Genomic DNA, 20592 nt, shown 5'->3' on the forward strand with positions numbered 1-20592 from the left:
AGAGACAAGGATAGGTTCCATTTTTTTCCAATCATGACTCATTGTTAATTATTAGATGACATTAGGTATGAACAATGTTATCCTATACTTATCGTATCGACCTATAAAATCGATACAATACTAACCTGAATTGCCTATTTTTTAATAAACGCAAAAAATACTTAAAATTTAAATTTTAATGGTTTTACCATGTGTCACGTTTTCATTGACACGAAATATTTTTTAATAATTTTTTAGCCAATTCAGAACGATTCACTTGAATAGTTGGCCAAACGATTCAGGGCGAATACCGATACTGACAACATTGGGTATGGATATAATCAACAAAAGGGTTTCAAATGACATAGCTGGATGGTAATGTCACACTATCCTAACCAAATGGTCTCGTGTTTGAATCTCTTGTGGCTATCCAGTTTTTTTTTTGAAAAAACAAAACAAAAAAAGTCTCAAAAAGGAATGAAACCATCTTGTTGGTTATGAACATTGTTACAATGATACTATACGGTGGTATGCACCCTTTTTTTACGTAGATCTAGCCACACAGATATATCTTACAAGGTTTATTTACTATATAAGAAAATTTTATCATGTCAAATTACCCAGTAAATTTGATTTCTAAGATGGTGAAAAATCAATAGCTCACAATTCAATAATATAAGAATGGTAGAGAAATGACACATCTTGGAGTCAACTCTGACAATATAAATAGTAAAATAGAAGATGCTAAACATGATGCAAGGGTTAGCTTTTGCTTTTAGAGGGTAGATATGTATGAATCAAGTGTATAATCGGTACATTTATGAAGGGATTGAAAGATGGTAAGTATGATCTTGGCATTTAAACCCTAACCCGTCATGCCCCATACTTGGAGGCAGGAAAATAGAGAACTTGATCCTAAGGCTTTCGTAAATCTTACCATTGCGATTTTTAATGCAGATCAAGAAAATCCAGATCCGACCCCATCAATGCTAAAAATCGATCGGTTGCTTGTGGACACCTTAACAAAGTTTAAAATGTAACAACACAATAATGCTAATACTAATAGCAATCTTTATAAAAAAAAATACTAATAACAATCAAGATTCAAGGTCTCCTTCAAACGTCACGCCATCGTTGATATTATTGTCCATGAATTTCTGGAATTGTTTTTTTTCCACCAATGACGTAAATGACACTCAATTTTGAAATAATTCCTTGTTTTTGGCTGAGAAATATGACAAACATGGCCAATTCAGTACTCAAAATATGTCAAACATGATCACTTGATGTTTTAACGGTTTTACTCATTTATGGCCTAAAAAATTAGATGCCTTGGTATCTAAGTTGTCACCCAAAAAAACCAGGCGGCATGTAAGTTATCACTTTAAAAAAAAAAATTGGCACATATCTCCTAAAAAATCAAACGCCTAAATTTGTAAGTGACAAGGGCAAAAGTATAAAGTAAACAGTAAATTGGTTATGTTTGTGATATTTTTTTTTTAACTTGCGGTTAGCAATGATATTTCCAATAAAAGCCAGTGCTATCTAAGTAATTAATTTTTTTTTTTAAATTTAATTTAGAGAAACCAACAATTTACCACACTCTCCCGGAGGTGTCCAACTCTTGGCCTCCTTCAACTTGAAATCTCTAAGCCAACGGGCCTAGCTAAGTGTACGGAGCCCTTCTAGGCTTGTAGAAGTGCATGTTAAAAACAAGGAATAAGCTATAGTTTTTAGCCAAAAACGAGTAATTTATTCTACCTAGTGGAGATGAGTGATCCTATTAACAGTTTTTTGAACTGAAATACAACTAATTTCAGTTGAACACATAAGTTGGATGGATCTGACCTTTGATTCCATACAACGGGTGGACTAGATCTAAGGTGGATCAGAGACTATCATAAAGTTGAACTACTCCATGACCAAGGGTTGTTCTTGAAGTAATGTAGTTATAATGCTTTACCAACCAACCAAGCCTAGGCCACCAAACCAAATATGGTTAGTTCAATTACACCCCATCTACAATTCTAAGCGTTATTGCCCAACAATGACCAAATCCACCCCTAAAATTGGCAACATTAGAGCTGACCCCTTCACCCTCAGCCCTTCACGTGTGCACTCATCCGAGGAGGTCTCCCGGCCAACTTTCTTGATTGGAGGGATATCATCATCCATAGTCACAAGTATATCTGTTTCTCTAATGCGAAAAAAAGAAAGAAAAGCTGATACTAAAGTAAACATTTTGCTAAAATTTCTAATTTTTTTATTTTTAAATTGTTTTTTTCCATATTTTGCAAAAGAACACGAGAAAGTAAAAATGTTCAATTTCTCGCGAAAAAAATGGATGGCTTTTTTTTTTTACCATTTTAAATGTTTGTCCAAATATCTCCATCTATCATGAACGAACACCGCTCAGCTCCTGGATTAATGCCTTTCAGGCATTTTATACAAACATGTTATTGGCTGGTAACCCCACGGGGTTAGGGCTGCACAACGAATCGAGCCAGCCCGAGGTCGACTCAGTTATACCCGGCCCAAGATTGCCCGTAACTTTAAATGAGCTGAGTCCGTACAACGAGCATAGGCTCGGCCGAGCAAACGAGCCAAGTTTGATCCAGCTGACTGTGGTCGTTTACCCCATTTAAGATCGATTAAGCTCGGCTTAATCATATTGTTATTATAATATAAATAAATAAATAAATATATAGTATTAAAACTGACTCGTATAAAAACACGAAAGGCGAACTAGAGTTTTAGCCCACTTTAGTTTCCCAACTCCCTCCCTCGAGCGTTTCCTCTCTTACGCCTCTCTGCCTCCTCAGGCCTTCTGGTTCTGGGGCTTTCCCTCTCCCTAAATCTCTGAGTGCGTGACTGCGACTGCGAGCCTGCGAGTGCGACGTCTGGGGGTGAGGCCGAGACAGTGACTCAGCCGGTAACGGTCCGACGGACGGTAAGGCCGCGACGCTGCGTCGGCTGACGGTGAGGCGACCTTCCCCCTAATCTCTCTCTCTCTCTCCCTGTGCTAACAAACATTGCCTTGCAGGTTTCTTGTCCATACCCATTCCTAAAACTCCAAAATTAACGTGATCTGAGCGCCTGAGACGGCGATGCTGATTTGGGGGCAACGTTGCGTCGGCGGACGGTGAGCGCCCCCCTCGAATCTCTCTCTCTTTCTCTCTCTCACAACTTGTTTTTTGCCACTTGTCATCTTGTGTTGCTGTTTAATGTTTTATGCTTCATGGAATCATGCTGATTTCCTGATCTAGTGATTGGTGTTAGGGTTTCCTCTATTCTCACTGTATCTTGTTTATGCTTCATGGAATCACGGTGTTGCACAATTGGTGCTAAGGCTTTCCTTTGATGTTACCGTGTTAGGTTTATGGTTCATGGTTTCATGTTGATTGGTATTATGTTATATTTTTCATTATCATCATTTTCTTTATTTTGAATATACTGATGCATTGTCAATTAGGGATTTATTGCTCAGAAAATAAAGAATTCTGTTTATTTTGTGAGCAATTAGGTTTATAGCGGCTCGACTAGTTGTGCTACCCTATTGCCAATTGAGCGCGCACACACACACACACACACACACACACACACACACACACACACATATATATATATATATATATATATATATATATATATATATATATATATATATATATATATATATATTAGGTCCCATTTCTCGTTCTGCCTCATAGTTTTGAAATGTTTTATGATAGATCTGAACTGTTAGATGTGTTTAGCATGCTCAATTTAGTGGGAATCAACTCTTTGATCATGTTTTCTTGGCAAAAAACATGTTTTTATGAGCCGGGAAAAACTGGTACCTTCATAGCCATTGATTTTGGATTACCGGAAAAACCTGTATACAGGTCAGATTCCAGTGATCCAAAAGCCTGTTCCCACTAAAAAAAACCTATAGATCACATCTATGGCGTTGATGTGAGAAAAAATGCCAAAACGATGATTTTTGAGGGGCCAGAACGAGAAGGTGGGCAAAAGGAGCGCATTGAGCACACACACACACACACACACACACATATATATATATATATATATATATATATATGACCTTGATTCGGATGTCTATCATGGTTTCCTACAGTCATTGACTCATGGTATCGATACTCTCATTGCAGTATGTATTCTACGATTGATTTTTTTCTTTTGTATTATTGGTTTTTGTGAATGTGCTGCTTGAAAAGGTTTTAGGGGAACTGTTTTAAAGCATGACTTTAAAAATTTTAGGCTCTTTATAAACTGTTTATGATATGCATACCCTTATATATGACTTATAATTTGATATTGCTTTTTGCAACTGTTTGCAATTCTTTTCTATATTTGCTATGTTGCAGAAATTTGAAAAAAAATGGAGATGCCAGAAGAACAGACTGTGATTGTTCTTAGTGCAATAGTACCTGGTTCTACTACAAATGTTTGAAATGATGGTCATCAGAAGGCAAACACCGAACTTGAAGAGCAAGAAGATGATGTTAAGAGAAAAAGGATAAAAACATCTTTTGTATGGGATGATTTCGATGAAGTTACAATCAAAGGTGTGAAAAAGGTGAAATGTAGACATTGCCCTCTTACTTTAGAGCCTTCTAAGGATAGTTGCACAACTACCATGATTAGGCATTTAAAAAGATGTAAAGGGAGAGCTGAAAAAGCAAAACAACAGATTTTGAGTTTCAGTGGTATCCAAGGATTAGATCATCCAGATAACATGGTTCTTTTGAGTGGAAAGTTTGGCATGGATATAGTGAGAAGGGTAATGACAAAGATGATTATTACCCATGAGTACCCATTTGGAATGGTAGAATATCAATGGTTCAATATGTATAGCAGAACTTTGAACCCAAAGTTTCAACTAATATCACAAATATTAAGAGGGACTGCATGAAGTTGTATGATGAAGAAAAGAAGATGAAAGAAGTTCTCATTAGTGTTAATAAAATAAGTCTGGCCACCGATCTTTGGACATCTAATCAATCTGTTGTTTACCTGTGTTTGAGAACTCACTTCATTGATAAGGAATGGAAGCTACTTAAGCACATCATCAATTTTTGTGAGATAGGTCCACGCCCCATAAGGAAAACATTAGCTCATTGCTAAATGCCTTACTTAAGAAAAAGGTTTTAGCAGTTACAATTGATAATGCTTCTAACAATGATGTTATTGTTAGAACATTAAAGGATATCTTGGAGAAAAGTGGTTTGGACTTGCATTATGGTAGCAAATTTTTTCATGTGCGATGTTGCGCTCACATTTTGGTCCTCAATGACTTATCTATGTTCACATAACATGTGCAGCCCCATGCTTTCAATTCATCATAATCTGGATTCTTCCCGTACAACTTATAAAAGGGTGATTTATTTCCCATTCTTTTCATTGGCAGCCTGTTTATCACAAAAACAAAAGAATAAAAAGCCTCTGTCCATAAAATCATGGGCATATCAAACTTCAAAGCAAGGCCGATTGATCGGATTTCTTCCAGGTATGTTCTTATAGATCTTGATCTGCCTTTTGGGTGGCCTTTTCTAAATTTTCTCTCTCCCCTTTGGATCCTTCTCTTGTTTTTGTGTTCCTTCCCTTTTATTTTCCTGTCTTTATATCAGATCTAACCAATCTGGTATATATCTAGCTTTTCTGTCGTCCTTCTTGATTAAATCTTGTCAGGTTGCTGTGATAAGTCATCTTTCCTTGGATCTTTTGCATCTGATTATCAGATCCGACGTTAAATCAGTTCTTGATTTTTTTTCTTATCTTGTTTGTCAACAAAACTGCTGTTCTGTTCTTGATATCAGATCTTTTCTGCCCAGTGCTCTGAATGTCAAAGTGAAGAAATTCAAGCAAACGTAGGTAAACAGCGGGAGTAACTATGACTCTCTTAAGGTAGCCAAATGCCTCGTCATCTAATTAGTGATGCGCATGAATGGATTAGCGAGATTCCCACTCTCCCCTGTCTACTATCCAGCGAAACCATAGTCTGACTTTATGAAATGACTTGAGAGGTGTAGGATAAGTGGGAGTCGTTTCGGCGGCACAAATGAAATACCACTACTTTTAATGTTATTTTACTTATTTCGTGAGCCGGAGGTGGGGCATCACCCCTACAGATTTGGACTCTCAACTAGATTCAGATCTGGATCTTCAGGTTCGCGTCTCAATACTTTGGTGATGCAATGGATTGTTTCATGATTTTGAATGATTGGAAGTAGGGATAGAACGTGCGGAGCAGAGGGGTGGAGTTTTTAGGGAGGTTGGATGTGATTTTATAGGTTTGCCCTAGACAGAATAGATCTATAGTATATGATTTGAAGCTTTGGTGTTTGCCTGACTTTTGTGTTGATCAGAAGAGCCTGCCATTGTAGAGCAACCACAAATTGATTGCTCTGCGGATTGCTTATAGGTTGTCTTTCCTGATCAGTAATTTGAGATGGTTTTGATTTGTTAAGTTGTTTGGTTTTTACTTGGATCCTTCACGTAATTGAACAAATCATGCGGTAAAGGTAATGGTTTCAATCCGGGATTTGGTTGGCATGTGATCGTGGAGCTGTTTTAATATTTAGAAATCGGTGTTTATCAGAGTTTTTCTTCTTTTATTCTCTTTTACGGATTTTATGAAATATAGATATTGCAATTGTCCTAGTTGTGATTGTTGCATATAGGCTATTGCACATTGGATAACCATGATTACTTTTCTACATCAAGTACTCGACCTCCGGTACTGAAAGCGGATTCAAAAGCAACTGTTGTAATAATAAAATATGGCTCACTATCTTTGAACCAGATTTACCTTAGAATAAGAAGGAAAAGAAGGGATTGGACATGTTTGTTTTTTGTAAAAAATGTTCCTCAATAGAGGGAGACGTGTGAGCTGGTATTCTTTTTTAATAACGGACTTTACACTTTACAATATTGCCCCAATGCCTATCTCTAATACAATACAAATAAAAGGGCAAAAGAGTAACACAACATAAGAAGTTTACAACACAAATGACTCTCTATGATGCGAAACAGATCTGGACTCTCAACTAGATTCAGATTTGAATCTTGAGGTTCACGTCTCAATACCGAGAAAAGCCAGTGTTGCCAGTCGAGTAAGCGGGAATGGGAAGTGAGGCGCTTCTAAAATTTTAGGAAGTGGGAAGCACGAAACGAGTTGGAAGTGAACCGGGAATCACCTTGAAAGTGAGAAGAAAAGCGAACCGACAACAGAAATCAAACCTGAATCAATGGTGAAACGAAGAGTGAAGCGACTTAGGATTTGAGTGGGAAGCGAAAGGAAAGCGAATAGGAATCAAACAAGAAGTGAAAATATAATTATATTTTTCCTAATTTATCAAAACATAAAATTTATGTTATCATTGACAAAATAAAACATAAGTAGATAACATTAAAGTTGATCTATTAATCTCAAAATTGAATCATATATGCAAGTGCAATAATTTAACAATTGCCTGCAGGTATTTAATAATTAATACATTAAGAAAAATTCATAATTCATATTCCCTAATCCATGCAACAAGATTTTAAGAACTACTAAAATAATAAAATCATGATCACACTACACTTTTATAACTACTAAAATTCAAATCTCACTGCTTCGATCCAGATAATTTAACCTAAAATTCAAATCTCATTGCTTTAGGCTTCATTGAAAATCAAAATGCTAATAATCTCCGGGCTCCGACAAGTTCAACAAAGCACAAGCTAAAACAAAATGACAATCAAATGGTGCAGTTCCTTTATCTAATGTTTCCTAGCATAGTGTCACTATCACATTTCGTCCTATGTTAGCATGTGTGAAAAACTTATATTTTTTTGTTAATTTGTTGTGTAAACAACAAAGAGTAGCCTAGAGAGAGAGAGAGAGAGAGAGAGAGAGAGAGAGAGAGAGAGCATACCTGCGGACACCCATGGAGGTCACCAGAGGTCTAGGACTCTAGAACGAGAGGCAGAGAGAGGGTAGGGTTTAGTAATCGAAAACCCCAAACCCTACTCATTTTGGTTTTCAATATTTCACAAAATTTTAAAAATGACTAATTTTTACCCTTTAAAAAAATGGTTTCTTTTATTTTTTGGGTAAATTTTGTTTACTAAGGGTTAAAAATGTCCAAGCCACCCAAAAAAGGAAACTCGCTTCCCAATAATGGGAAGCAAGCCCCCATAAAAGAAAACAAGCTTCCCATTTAAAAGGGTCGCTTCCCTGCATTTTTCGAAATCATTGCGTTTTCGGGGAAGCGCGCTTCCCCGAGTCTTATAGTGTTTTCGGTAACCTTGAGAAAAACTACGAGCGTTGAACTACCAATTAAAAGCAAAAGGTGAGGCAAGTGAGATTTTCTAGTATTTTATCAATCTGAAAGGATTTCATAACTTTATTATAAAAAAACAAACAAAACAACAAACCCTGGCAAGATGATTTTATCATCGAAGTCGGGACCACGATTTATGCTAAATTCCACAACAAAATAATTCTTCATAAAAATCCCAAATCTCGCAACATTCACCATGAAATCTGAAATACATTGAAGAAACTTATATTAAAATACAAAAACTATGAAATATAAAGAAAAGGAAGGGAGAAGAGCAATGATTGAAGACTTACTTTGAATCAACCCTAAAGGAAAGTGAAGAAGAGAAGGAGAGGAGAAGAGGGGAAGAAGAAAACACAATGGCAGAGCGAGAGAGGAGTTTGTTGTGTGTGTGTTGTAAGAAGAAGAGCAGGGGAAAGAAAGATGGGGTTGGGGTCCTTTATATAGGAAAAATCCTAGGGATGATTCGCCATCTGGTCGTCTGCCAGCCAACTTCTGACCATCCGCAGATATTTACACTTTTGCCATCACTCATTTATTACCTCATGTAATTATCTTTTCTATACATATTTAATTTACCCTTGCAATCGCTTTTATGCCGAGAAGGCATCTTAATATGCCCCTCTAGGGCACAACTCCATGCCCCCTCGATGCGAATCTCAACTGTCCATCGCATAGCTGACGATCAGGATCGTCTTATTTGTGATGGGCCTCAATCGCTAACGTATGATAGTAGGATATCCTAGTACCTCCTCTTCACAAATGTACCCATGCATGGGTAGAGGCATGATAACGTGGGCACGTTTCACATATTTATATTGTAAGGCATTATCTGAGACTGTCAAACCTGCAAGGGGGCAGTCTAGATCAATCAGACGGTCTTTTCAATGTATAATAACATGTTTGCCAAATTATTGACTGAATCAGAGTACGTTTAGTCAGATTCAGTAGAGTAAAGAGCATCTGATTAACAATGAGATGTAGAATCTGTATAGGGTTTTACATCCAAATTCGAATCCAATGGATATTCGAATTTAGTTACATGTAAAAAGCATATCCAATTAGTTTTTTTTTTGCAACTTGAAAACACTCGCTGAGGAGCCAGTCACTTAATGGGCCTGCTTCCCTGGCCAGTAAAACCCCGGGTGGGGACATGACCACCCTGCCTTAAGTGCTCCAACCAAATCCAATTATCTATTTAAAGTAGCCACTTTTTCTATTCGAAATCAAACATATATTCGGTTAGATTGAATTTAGCAATACATCCAAACCAAATCCGACCTATTTGCATCCTCACAGATTGACTAGGTTGAAAACTGACAATGAGAAAAGCTGCTTGACCAACTACTTGGTTCAAGGACATAATGAGGAAGGAAGATGGGGGCAAAAATGCCAACCAGATTTACTAGATCTACAAATATGATGGTTGATCTTTTTTTTTTTTGATAAAGAGGAACCCTTGCAAGCGAGGAAAACCCTGAGTGGGCTCACCAGCACCCAATCCCTTACGGAGCCCACCAGTTAAAGGCACCCGCATACCTGGTGGATGTCGAACCTGAGAAGAAGGGTCAACACCATCTTCTTCCATTGCACCTAAGGATGTAAACTATGTCACATGGATTCGGTTAGCAGGGTGCCGCACCTGCGTCGACGCGAGTGCGGGTGCGGCACCGGGTGCGGTCAACCTGACCCTGGGTGCGGTCAACCTGACCCTGGGTGCGTTGACCGCACCCAAGGTCATTTTGGTCCAATTCTAGGACTTCAAAAAAAAATCCTCAAAAGGTTCTTCTACGAACTGAGGGTGCAGAGAGGGGCCAAGCCCCTCTACTGCGAACTCAACCTAGAGCGAGAGAGGGGGAGGGCAAAGGCGCCCTCCCCTTTGCCGCAATCAGAGGGAGAAAAGAAGAAAACAAAAAGGAGATGAAGAAAATGAGGAGGGGGGAAAACAACACTCCCCCTCCCCTCAACGCACAAGGGGAGGGGTTGTGCCCCTCCCCATCCTCTGAGAGAGGAAACAAGGAGCGGGGAGGGGACAACACCCCTCCTCCGATCAAAACGCAAGGGGAGGGGCTGCGCCCCTCCTCGTCCTCTGAGTGAGGACACAGAGAGCGGGAGACTAAGAGAGAGAGAGATGGTTAGGGGTTACCTGAGAGGTGACCGAAAAATGGGGGAAGGTTTCACCGGCGAGAGACGGTGCACGGGGTCACCGGTGCGACGAGGGTTCCAACGTCGGTGGCTGGAGCACGTCGAGCTGGAGAGAGGGCTCGAAGAAGGGGAGGCTCGTCGGTGAGACGGGGCTCCGGCGACTGATGGAGCCCGAGAAAGGGTTCGGGGAGAGAGAGGGCGTCGAGCGTGGTTGCCAGTGTCGGGTGGTCGGAACACGAGCGGGAGAGAGGGAGAGGATTCTCCGGTCCGGGTTTGCCGACTATGGGTGGGGGTGGTCTCCGGCACGTGATTGTCGTCGAAGGTGGGTCTTCGGCAGGCGAGGTGCGCAAAGGGTGGGGGGTGGGGGAACAAGCGGGAGGATAGAGAGAGGGTTGGGGTTCCCTTTTGCGTAAAAGGGGAATCTCCACCCTCGTGTGTTTAAATAGAAACACGGGGGGGGGGGGGGGGGGGAGGTGATTCGGGCCCGGATCCGAACTTTTTTTAACCAGGTTTTACACATAATGAAAGAGGAGGCAAAACTGTAAATAGTTTAATTATTTTAGGAAATAACAAAAGAATGGATAATAGAATAAAAATAGAGCGGTAAAAAAGCTAAAACATGACAATAAGCAAAAAGATAAGTTTTATATCACTCGAGCAATTGATCATTAGTAACAACATGCTTAAAAAGTTTCCAAAAATGAGAAATATGATGGAGGCATGCAATGTATCAATTCTTGAACCTTTTTCTGTGGAAAGCCAACTCACAATTGTTTACGATTCAGTCCTATACAAATATAGATGAATGAAACATTTACCTGGATAACTTGGTAAATTCTAATTTGTGGTAGTCATAATCTTTTTAGTAAGGGAATGGTCTCCTTATTGAGGATTAGCCGATTAGGTATTCTAATGTGGTGATGATTACCCTGTTTGCATTTAGAGAAATGACCAAAACCAAAAAATGTGGGGGAGAAAATGTGACAAACTGCTGCCTGTATATGTGCATTCTTTTCAGTTTGTTAGTTGCTGCATTTCATATTCCAGCTCTACTTATGCAATTTTACATGGATATGGTGTAAATAACTATATACTAAAATGATAAAGACCATGGTGTACTAGAACTCGTGCTGTTGGTAAAACTAGTTGCAATTGGATATATGTGAGTGATTAAGCTGTTCATGTGTAAATTTGGAAAAGAAAATTCCTTGGTTTATACTCATGGATTCCAACACCCACCCTCGTTGCTGGAATACTTTTCTAAGAAGGTCCGAGTTCTACTTAGGTTGTTCAAATTGAAGAACTATATATATATATATAAATTTTTTTATATTTTTGCCGCACCCCCGCACCCAGGTTTTTTGAAAGTGCCGAATCCCCGCACCCGCACCCATGTGACATAGGATGTAAATGAGTTGGACTCATGTTGGACATAATTAGATTCTGTCTAATCAGATTCAAACTCGGATATGAGTGGAGCATCTACGGATGCTGAATATGATTTGGGCATGTACCAAATCATATGTACATTTCCAAATAGGTTGCTTGGACTGGATTCAGATTCCAACTTGAAGTAAAATTGCTACGACTGAACCGGCACCCAATCTATCATTTGTACCTGGTTTTACTTGCCTAACCTGACTAAAAGAACTCAGACTTGGATGGATATCTAACTCAAGCTGAACCACCTACATCCCTAATTATTTGCACCACAAGCTTTAAAATACACTTTGCGAGTGCACCAACTTGTATAACCTAATGTTCTCCCTCCACATGGTTTGTTCAATCTCATGAAAGATCAAAGTAAAAACCAAACAAATCAACACATCAAAATCATCTCAAATTACCGATCAGGAAAGACAACCTATAAGCAATCTGCAGAGCAATCAATTTACGGTCGCTCCACAATGGCAGCACATCTCCTGATCCACACACAAGGCAAGCAAACACCAAAGCTTCAAATCTTATCCAAAAGATCTATCTTTTCTAGGGAAAACCAATAAAATCACATCCAACCTCCCTAAAAGCTCTATCCCTCTGCTCTGCACTTTCTATCCTTCCAATCCTTCAAATTCAAGAAACAACCCATTGCATCACCAGAGAGAAACTGCCAGCGCTGAACTACCATTTAAAAGCAAAGGGGGAGGAGGGTGAGATTTTTTAGGATATTATCAATCTCATACATGCACGTGCACACACACATACACACAAGCATGTACTTGGTACACTTACACATATATTTGAAGTCCTTGGATCCTCTTGATTATTGTGCAATTAATGTGTTACTGTGGCTTCAGAACTATTCAGCATGATTAGTTCTTTATCAATATTTTGTGTATGTTAGTAATTGAAAAAAAGCCATTGTAGTTAGCATTCCTAATCTTTTGACTGCAATTTTTTATTTATTTTTAAATGAATGAGGAGTTGAATTCATGGTTGATGAGTTTGTCATGCCTGCATACATATAGTGATTCAGTATCTTTATCTTATTTTTGTTTTTCTGTGGACAGTGTAAATAACATACATCTCGAAGAATCATATGAGAAAAAGCATTTGTGTGGAAAAGGGGAAGGAGCATGGTAATTATTTTTTTCAATTACAGTCCAAGAGTGTTAGGCAGTTTCTACATTTTGTTCAGGTGCGCCTTATTCTTCACTTAGCTTTCCATTTGCTTATTTTCATATTCCAGTCTCTTTGTCCCCCTTTTTCTCCAATTCTCCTTATTCACAGAACCCTTCTTATATCTTACAATGCAGTTTTCTTTTTCTAATGCATCTGCAGAAGCTGCTATCACCTGAGGCTGATAAGCTGTCCGAAGCATTAGATTTAGTACAGACTTAGTTTCTCATCTCTGTTGCTGCTGCAACTTGCAATTTTACCATTTAAAGGGACCAGTTCTCTGAATTTCACATCAACAATCTCTGGTGTTTTATGTGTTTCATATATGTGAAATGGGTAGTCGAGGAAGGCCTCTCTTTGATCTTAATGAACCCCCTGCTGAAGAAGTGGAAGAGGGCGATAGGTTGTTCAGCTGTCTGTCAAAAAATCCAGTGCCTTTTCCCAATCCACATACCAACAATTTTGCGTTTGTCTTGCCTGAAGGGGGTTCACGGCTAATAAACACCAATGCTTTCTGTCATGCATCTTCAGCTTCTGGATTTCAACCATTTGTGAGGCCCAAAGAAAGTAATAACTTGAAAGATCAAACTACTCGGAAGAACAGAGAGGTGTCTACTGATCATGCAATAGTTGTCACCATTTCTGATGCCAGTGGTCATGTTATTGCTGTTGAAAAACGTGGGTTTGACAGTTGTAATTCTGAAGATCAGAATTGTCATGTGTCATCTGTGGCTGCTTATCATGGACTAGAAACTAAACCTAAAGTTTGTGTAGTTGTTGATACAAGAAATGAACAAGTTGAAAGAGAAGAAGGGGAATGGTCGGACATGGAGAACACTTCTGACAACGCGAACATCAATCAAAAGATGAACCTGGAATCAAATGGTATGGGAAATAATGATTTTGGAGATCTTAAGAAGCTAGATGTAATCAGTGATTATGTGAACTGCTTCCAGAGTTCTGATGATCGAACTGTTCATTCAAACCATGTCAAAGATGCTGATCAGGTAATGGGACGCTCGGGGAATGACAGAGAACCTGGGGTTGTTGACTGTGATGGTAGTGTTAGTCAGGGTACAGTTATTACTGACTTTAAGAAAGTAGATAGTTGCACTCCTGTAGTGCCAGAGTCTGATCAAGGTGAACGTAGCAGTAACAAAAGCAATGAAGACAATGTTACAGACACACCTCATGATGGGTTGGAGGATTATGGAACTGTTAGCCAAAGGGATGCAAAAGTGGTTGATTCTGGTACTGCCTCAAAACTTGCAAGTCCAATAGGGAAGAAACATAAAATTGACCAGCATAAAGAAGCAATGCTTGGAAAGAAGCGGGCTAGACAAACTATGTTTCTCAACTTGGAGGATGTTAAGCAGGCCACATCTATGAAAACTGTAACTCCAAGGAGGCTAACTTCTTTGTCATCCACAATGTCTACTCGTGCAACAAAAGAGTCATCTCGTGTTCCTCATGTTCCAACTGATAGGTTTGGAGAAAAGCAAAGTCAACCAGAAATAATGGATCAAAAATGTGCTGATCCACCTGTCATTGAAGCAAGTGCTGCTTTGGAGTTTCCTTACCATAGAAAGGCTGACTACAATGGTGACATTGGAGGTCAATCTTGGTCTAAAAAGCCAGACAACAATGATTTTTCTGTGGAAGCATACCCACCTCCCAACCCAAGGCGAAGTTCATGGAAGCAGCCCATGGAATCTAAACAAGGTAAAGCTTCACATATTTCAAACAGGAAACTATCTGAAGTTAATCAGAACAGGGAATACTTGGACACAAAGTCGGGGAACAGAAAGCTGCCTTCATCCAAGAAACAAGTTCAAAGCAGTACACCATATCAAGATACATCTGTGGAACGTCTTCTGCGGGAGGTGACCAATGAAAAATTCTGGCATCATCCAGGTTATTTGGTTTCTTCCCATGTCATCCTATTGTTACTATTTTTTTTCAATGTTTTTCGCTCAAAATATAACTGTCAAATATTTTCTTTCTTTTATCTGATTCCATCTGTCTCTTCCGCAAATAAATTTTGAAAATTCTATGTTGCTGATTATATTTTTGATGACTTTTATGGTCTTTGCCCAATCTATTCCCTGGTTATAAGTTTGTGTGCTTTGTGTTGTGTGTGTGACCAATGAAAAATTCTGGCATCATCCAGGTTATTTGGTTTCTTTTTCTATATCATCCTATTGTTACTATTTCTGTTTCCTTATTTTTTGCTCAAAATATGACTTTATCAAATATTTGCTTTCAATTATCTGTTGCTTTTTCTGACCTGTCTCTTCCTCAAATAAATTTTGAAGATCCTAGGTTGCTGCTTATTATGTTTATGACCTTTTATGATTTTTTTCCCAATCTATTCCTGGTTTCAAGTTCATGGACTTTATGTGTGTGTGTGTGTGTGTGTGCGTGGTTGGGGGTGGGGGCATATCAACCCATAATGCCTTACTGTGGTACACACTTTTTCTTGCAAATATATGAATGTGTACATAATACATACACACATCTATATCTATTATTGTTATTAAAAAAATGTCTTATGCACTTGAATGCATCACTGATGTCATATGCTTTGGTGTTTTCTAGCACTGCGAATCTTAAGTGCAAATCCTTGAACAACTCTAAATCATTATGATTAAGAGCATTAATAAATTTAGGCTTTTTTTGCAAATTGGTGCCCGCCTTTTTGGCGATTTGCAAAATAGTCCCTGCCTTATACCATTTTACAAATCAGTCCCTGCCTTTTTATTGACCTCTGCAAATTAGTCCCTGAAGTTAACTGCAGTTAGTTTCCTTGATGGTAACCGTTAAGAGCAAGCAAATTAACATTTTTGCCCTTATGAGAGAACTAATTTGCAAAAATGAAAACAAGACAAGGACTAATTGCAAAAGGTGGGTAAAAAGATTGTTCTGCGACCATTTTGCAAAAATCAAAATATGTAGGGATTGATTTTCAAAAACTGAGTAAAAATAACCATTCTACCCTTAGTGAGGATCATTTGTTTAGGTCTTATTGTGCGTGCCCATACCTTTTTAGTGTTTATTCTTGTTTGATTGAGGAACCTCTTTCTGATTTGGGTTTTTTTGCAAATTATCCTCTGTTTTATTTGGGTTTTATCACTAATAGTTGCCTTACAAAATCTGATGAGGCTTTCGTTTGAATTCTCTTTGCCCCTTGTATTTTGTTGTTGTCCTCGTGGTTGTAATTGGGTGACACTCACTGCATTCAATTTTTCAGTAGTTCCTGGTGGTGCATGTGTATTTAGGCTTTTTTGTGAGTAGCATCTATTTTGGTTAGGATTCTTCTGTTCAAACTCTTTGATATTGTAACTGATGTTGGGTGGTCTATGCCATCAGTTCTGGATTTTTTTTTTGGCTGTTGCTGCTGGTCTTGATCGGTTGATGTTGCTGCTGCTGTAAGTGTATTGGTTCTGCAAACTAGGGCCTCTTCTTCTGCTGTAAGAGTTTTGGGTCATCATATACATGTTCTTTCTTGGGTTTTTTGTACTTTGCATCTACAATCAAATCAAACACCAAAATCACCCTAATTCCTCAACATTTCTGCCAAGCAAAACCTTAAAATTTCAATATGCAAAGAAAAAATCACTAAGAATTAGAGGCTAATTTAATCTTTCACCTTCAATTAGGAAGTGGAAAGGAAAGAGGAAGAGAGAGTTGTTGGGAGAGAAGAAAAGAGAGTCGTGGGTTCAGCCATCATCAATGGGGAGGAAGAGATCGGTTGTTGGGGAAAGAGGGAAAATCATGATGATAAGACGAGGGGTATTTTTGTGATCTGTTAACCATGGTTAAACTAACAGACCTTGAAAAAGGACTAGTTTGTAATAACAGTGAGAAAGGTGTGGACCGATTTGCAAAATGACATTTTTTAAGAATTTTCAAAGTATCAATAATTTTAAGATTTTAGAAATATTAGTAACAATTCATGCAAGATACAATAGCCATTTAAAAAAACACAAGGAATATACTTCAAAATCTGTTTCTAAGAATTTCTTGTTTAGGCAATTATAACCATAAAAAAACAACATATCTTTCATAAATTCTGAACTTAGTAGAATTTTGATCACTAAAATTCAAAAAACAAGCATAAATTGGGAACTCAAGAGAGTGTCTTAAAGGCTACAATGAGATACAAAGCAAAGTGGTCCCTTCACTAAGAATCATAGGCAAAAATATAAATGTTCTCATTAATAAAATGCTTAGAAAATCACATTTTAGACATAAAATATCTATAAGACAAATAATTTTGCAATAATGTGTCAATCACTTGATTAAACATTTCGAATAAGATTCTGTTCATTCATTATGCTAAGCAAAACATGACATGTATATCAAATATAATCACTCAAAAGAGTTTACAATAATCGAGGAATTAATTAAATTCATGCAAAACACACAAGACAAGGAACAAATCTAAATATTCTCAACATATATATCCAACATGCAATTAAAGCATATTCAATGCACATAACATTATAACAATACATGAAAAATATTTAAATGAATAAACATTTCTCATATAAGGGCAAACGAGTAGTAAAAGTTTAGAAATTTTATGGAGAGATTTAAAAAATCCCACATAACAAAAGGAATGATATTTGCAAATCTCAACACCAATTTGCTCACAACCACCTCTTTGACGTCCAACCCAAAAAACCTCACAATTCAAGTGTATCATAGCATATGACAAGAGATCAAACATAAATGTCAGAAATAACCATACCAGTGTTCATGCACCAACAATACTGGCTATCTCAAACCAGCTACAACCATGAGATGTTCGCATCCCTTACCTCACAAATGATCGTAAAACTGCAAACAATAATATCAACTACAGCGAGTGCACATAACTCACCACAACCATGGTTGTAAAATTGATAAACAAAAATTTTTTATCCAACAAAAAAGGTCACTCAAATAAGAGGAATCAATGAAGAAAGAAAGATAGTTAAATATACTGCAATGAAAACAAATTGATGTCAATGAGCAAGAAGTTTTGAAAACAATGTTCAAAGCAATAAATTTTGCAATAATATGAGATTTAATTCATAAGGGCCACAAAATAATCATAAGCAAATAACAATGGAGCCATCACTAACAAAAATTGATACTAGCATCCGATAAACAATTGAGTGATACAACTCACTCATAGAACCACATGTCAATCAACTGTTAGTCAGAGCCAAGACAAATGTCAATACGACATCCATAAACTTAGCAATCTATTCTGATAAGAAGATAAGGGTGTTAAAATGTAAAATGTACCATATAAATATATAATAATAATATAATATAATATATTATATTATTATTATATATATTTTATTTTTATTAATTTTATTTTCTTTATTTTCGGTTTTAATAATCTAGTTCGGGTTGAACTAGAACTATAGTATAGTCAAGTTCCAACGACTATAATTATACACGGACTCTAGTCCAACGACTATAATTAGAGCCGTTGGACTAGGGTCCAACGACTCTCTAGAAGGAGCTTAAGGTGAGCTCTCCTCTTTTTCTCCCATTTTGTATAAATAGGGGTAATCCCACATTAGTATTCAATGCTTAAGCATTTTTTGTGATAAATAAAGATTTATTTATTTTATTTGTGTTCTTTAATTTATACCCTTTTATGGGTTTTGTTTGAAGTGTCTTTAATAGACATTCTTTTGAGAGATTTGTGTGCTTTGTGGAAGACCACCATTTCATTACATGGTATCAAAGTCGTGGAGATCTTAGATCTTGAAGAACTTTTGCTTCGTTTTTCGTGCCTCTTTTGCAAAAGGTGTTTTTTAACCTTATTCGTGACTCAAGAAGATTCTTTTGAAGGAGGCAATTGAAGAATTTTTTGTGGTGTTTCTCATTCATTCCCTCTTTTCTTTCTCTCTCTTTTCTCCTCTTATCTATTTTTTTCTTTTCTCACCCTTGTAAAAGATGGATGACAATGATAAGATCACCATCATGCCCATGAAATTAAATGATACTATTTATGTAATATGAGTTTCGATTATGAAGCACCACATTTGGGGAAAAGGGTTGTGGGTTATAGTGGATGGTTCCGATTCGGAACCTAAACTAGCTCTCACAAAAATTGAGGGTAATAAAGAAGTTCCTCTAACAAAAGGAGAAAGGAGCAAGACTTTGGCCACTTATGAGAAAAAGTGGAAAGAGTGAAGGATAGGGCATGAAAAAATTTATGTCGTGGCTAATGAATAGCATGATCATTAAGAAATGCTCTAGTCTTGCTAAGTTTGAGCATGCCGATAAAGCTTGGGAATACCTTAAAAATATTTTTTCCTTAAATATATTGCACATATATGCAATTTAAAAGACTAAGTTTGGACAATGACTCAAAAAGAAAAACAACTATTAGAGAGTATTACAATGAGTTGTTCGAACTTTGAGAAGAATTGACTTTTCTTAAGCCCAAATGGTATTGTTCCGAAGATATCGAGTTTTGCCAAAAGAAACTCGATATGGAACATTTCTATCAATTCATAAATGGTTTAAGGCCGGAATTTGAGTTCACCAAATTAGCCATTTTACATCGTGAAAAGGTTCCTTCTATTGTTGATACTATAGAAGAACTGACCATGGAGAAAAATAGACTTAGAAAAAATACTCAAAAAACTAATGACCGTTTTAGCTGTCTCTAGACCAAAAAATTATGTTCGCACTTACAAGCCTCATTTTGGTAGACAGAATGGTGACTTTGACAAAAAAAAGTCATTTGTTACCATTGTCATGAATTGGGGCACTCTAGGCCTCAATGTCCAAAGTTAAAGAGAAAGAAGTGAAGAGAAAAAAAGAGAGTTGCATCCATTGAAACAAAATCAAAAGAACAAGATGCACTTGTATCCATAGCTCAATTGATGAAGATTCTTCAACCTCTTCTCAAAGGGGCATTCGCCTCAAATGAAGCCTCAACTGGAGCGGCTGTTGCATATTTTTTTTATCCAGGTAACTTTCCTTGGCTTCTAGACTCTGGTGCTTCTTATATTATATGACCCCGAATGTCAATAGCCTATTTGAATGTCTTAAAAATAAGTTAAGTGTGTTGAAGGTTTTTACAATTGATGTACATCTCTTGAAATAAAAGTAGTAGGATGTTTTGAAAATTTTCATAAATACAAATTTTTTTATATCAGAAGTTAGATATATCCCTAAACTAAATTTGAATTTTTTATCTGTTTCTCAAATATCTGACTATGAGTGTAATATCTCCTTCTATTCTCATGAATGTTGGGTATAGGATCGCCAGTCAGGGAAGCTGATTGGGGAAGGCCATAGAGAAGGAGGACTCTATGACATGGATTTTTTGAAATTGCTCAAGAATGCATTTTTCTATAATGTTCAAAAATTAGAATTAGATTTATGGCACAAAAGACTTGCCATCCTCATATGTCTAAAATGCAACATTTTTCAAGTTTAGGAAAATTTTGTAATTATGAAAGTTTTACTTGTAAAGACTGCATTCTTGGCAAAATGAAAA

The 20592-nt window shown here is 37.3% G+C and overlaps 1 protein-coding gene across 3 annotated transcripts in view; it reads left to right on the forward strand.

The window, feature by feature from the left end:
• Nucleotides 1-2757: 2757 nt before the first annotated feature.
• Nucleotides 2758-20592, forward strand: part of LOC149841063 (uncharacterized) — a 50803-nt gene continuing 32968 nt past the window's right edge. For 2 of the 3 annotated variants that reach the window (XM_090003567.1, XM_090003565.1), the window contains exons 1-4: nt 2758-2958; nt 3023-3121; nt 12965-13092; nt 13236-14987. In XM_090003567.1, the coding sequence (XP_089859693.1) occupies nt 13406-14987 (1582 nt within the window). In that variant the 5' untranslated portion in view covers nt 2758-2958; nt 3023-3121; nt 12965-13092; nt 13236-13405. Of the gene's footprint in view, nt 2959-3022; nt 3122-12964; nt 13093-13210; nt 14988-20592 lie in introns of all 3 variants that reach the window. The other variant, XM_090003566.1, reaches the window with a different exon arrangement.

This window comes from Nuphar pumila, chromosome 4 (genome assembly GCF_984573655.1).
Source record: "Nuphar pumila chromosome 4, dmNupPumi1.hap1.1, whole genome shotgun sequence".
In the NCBI taxonomy this organism is placed as follows: domain Eukaryota; kingdom Viridiplantae; phylum Streptophyta; class Magnoliopsida; order Nymphaeales; family Nymphaeaceae; genus Nuphar; species Nuphar pumila.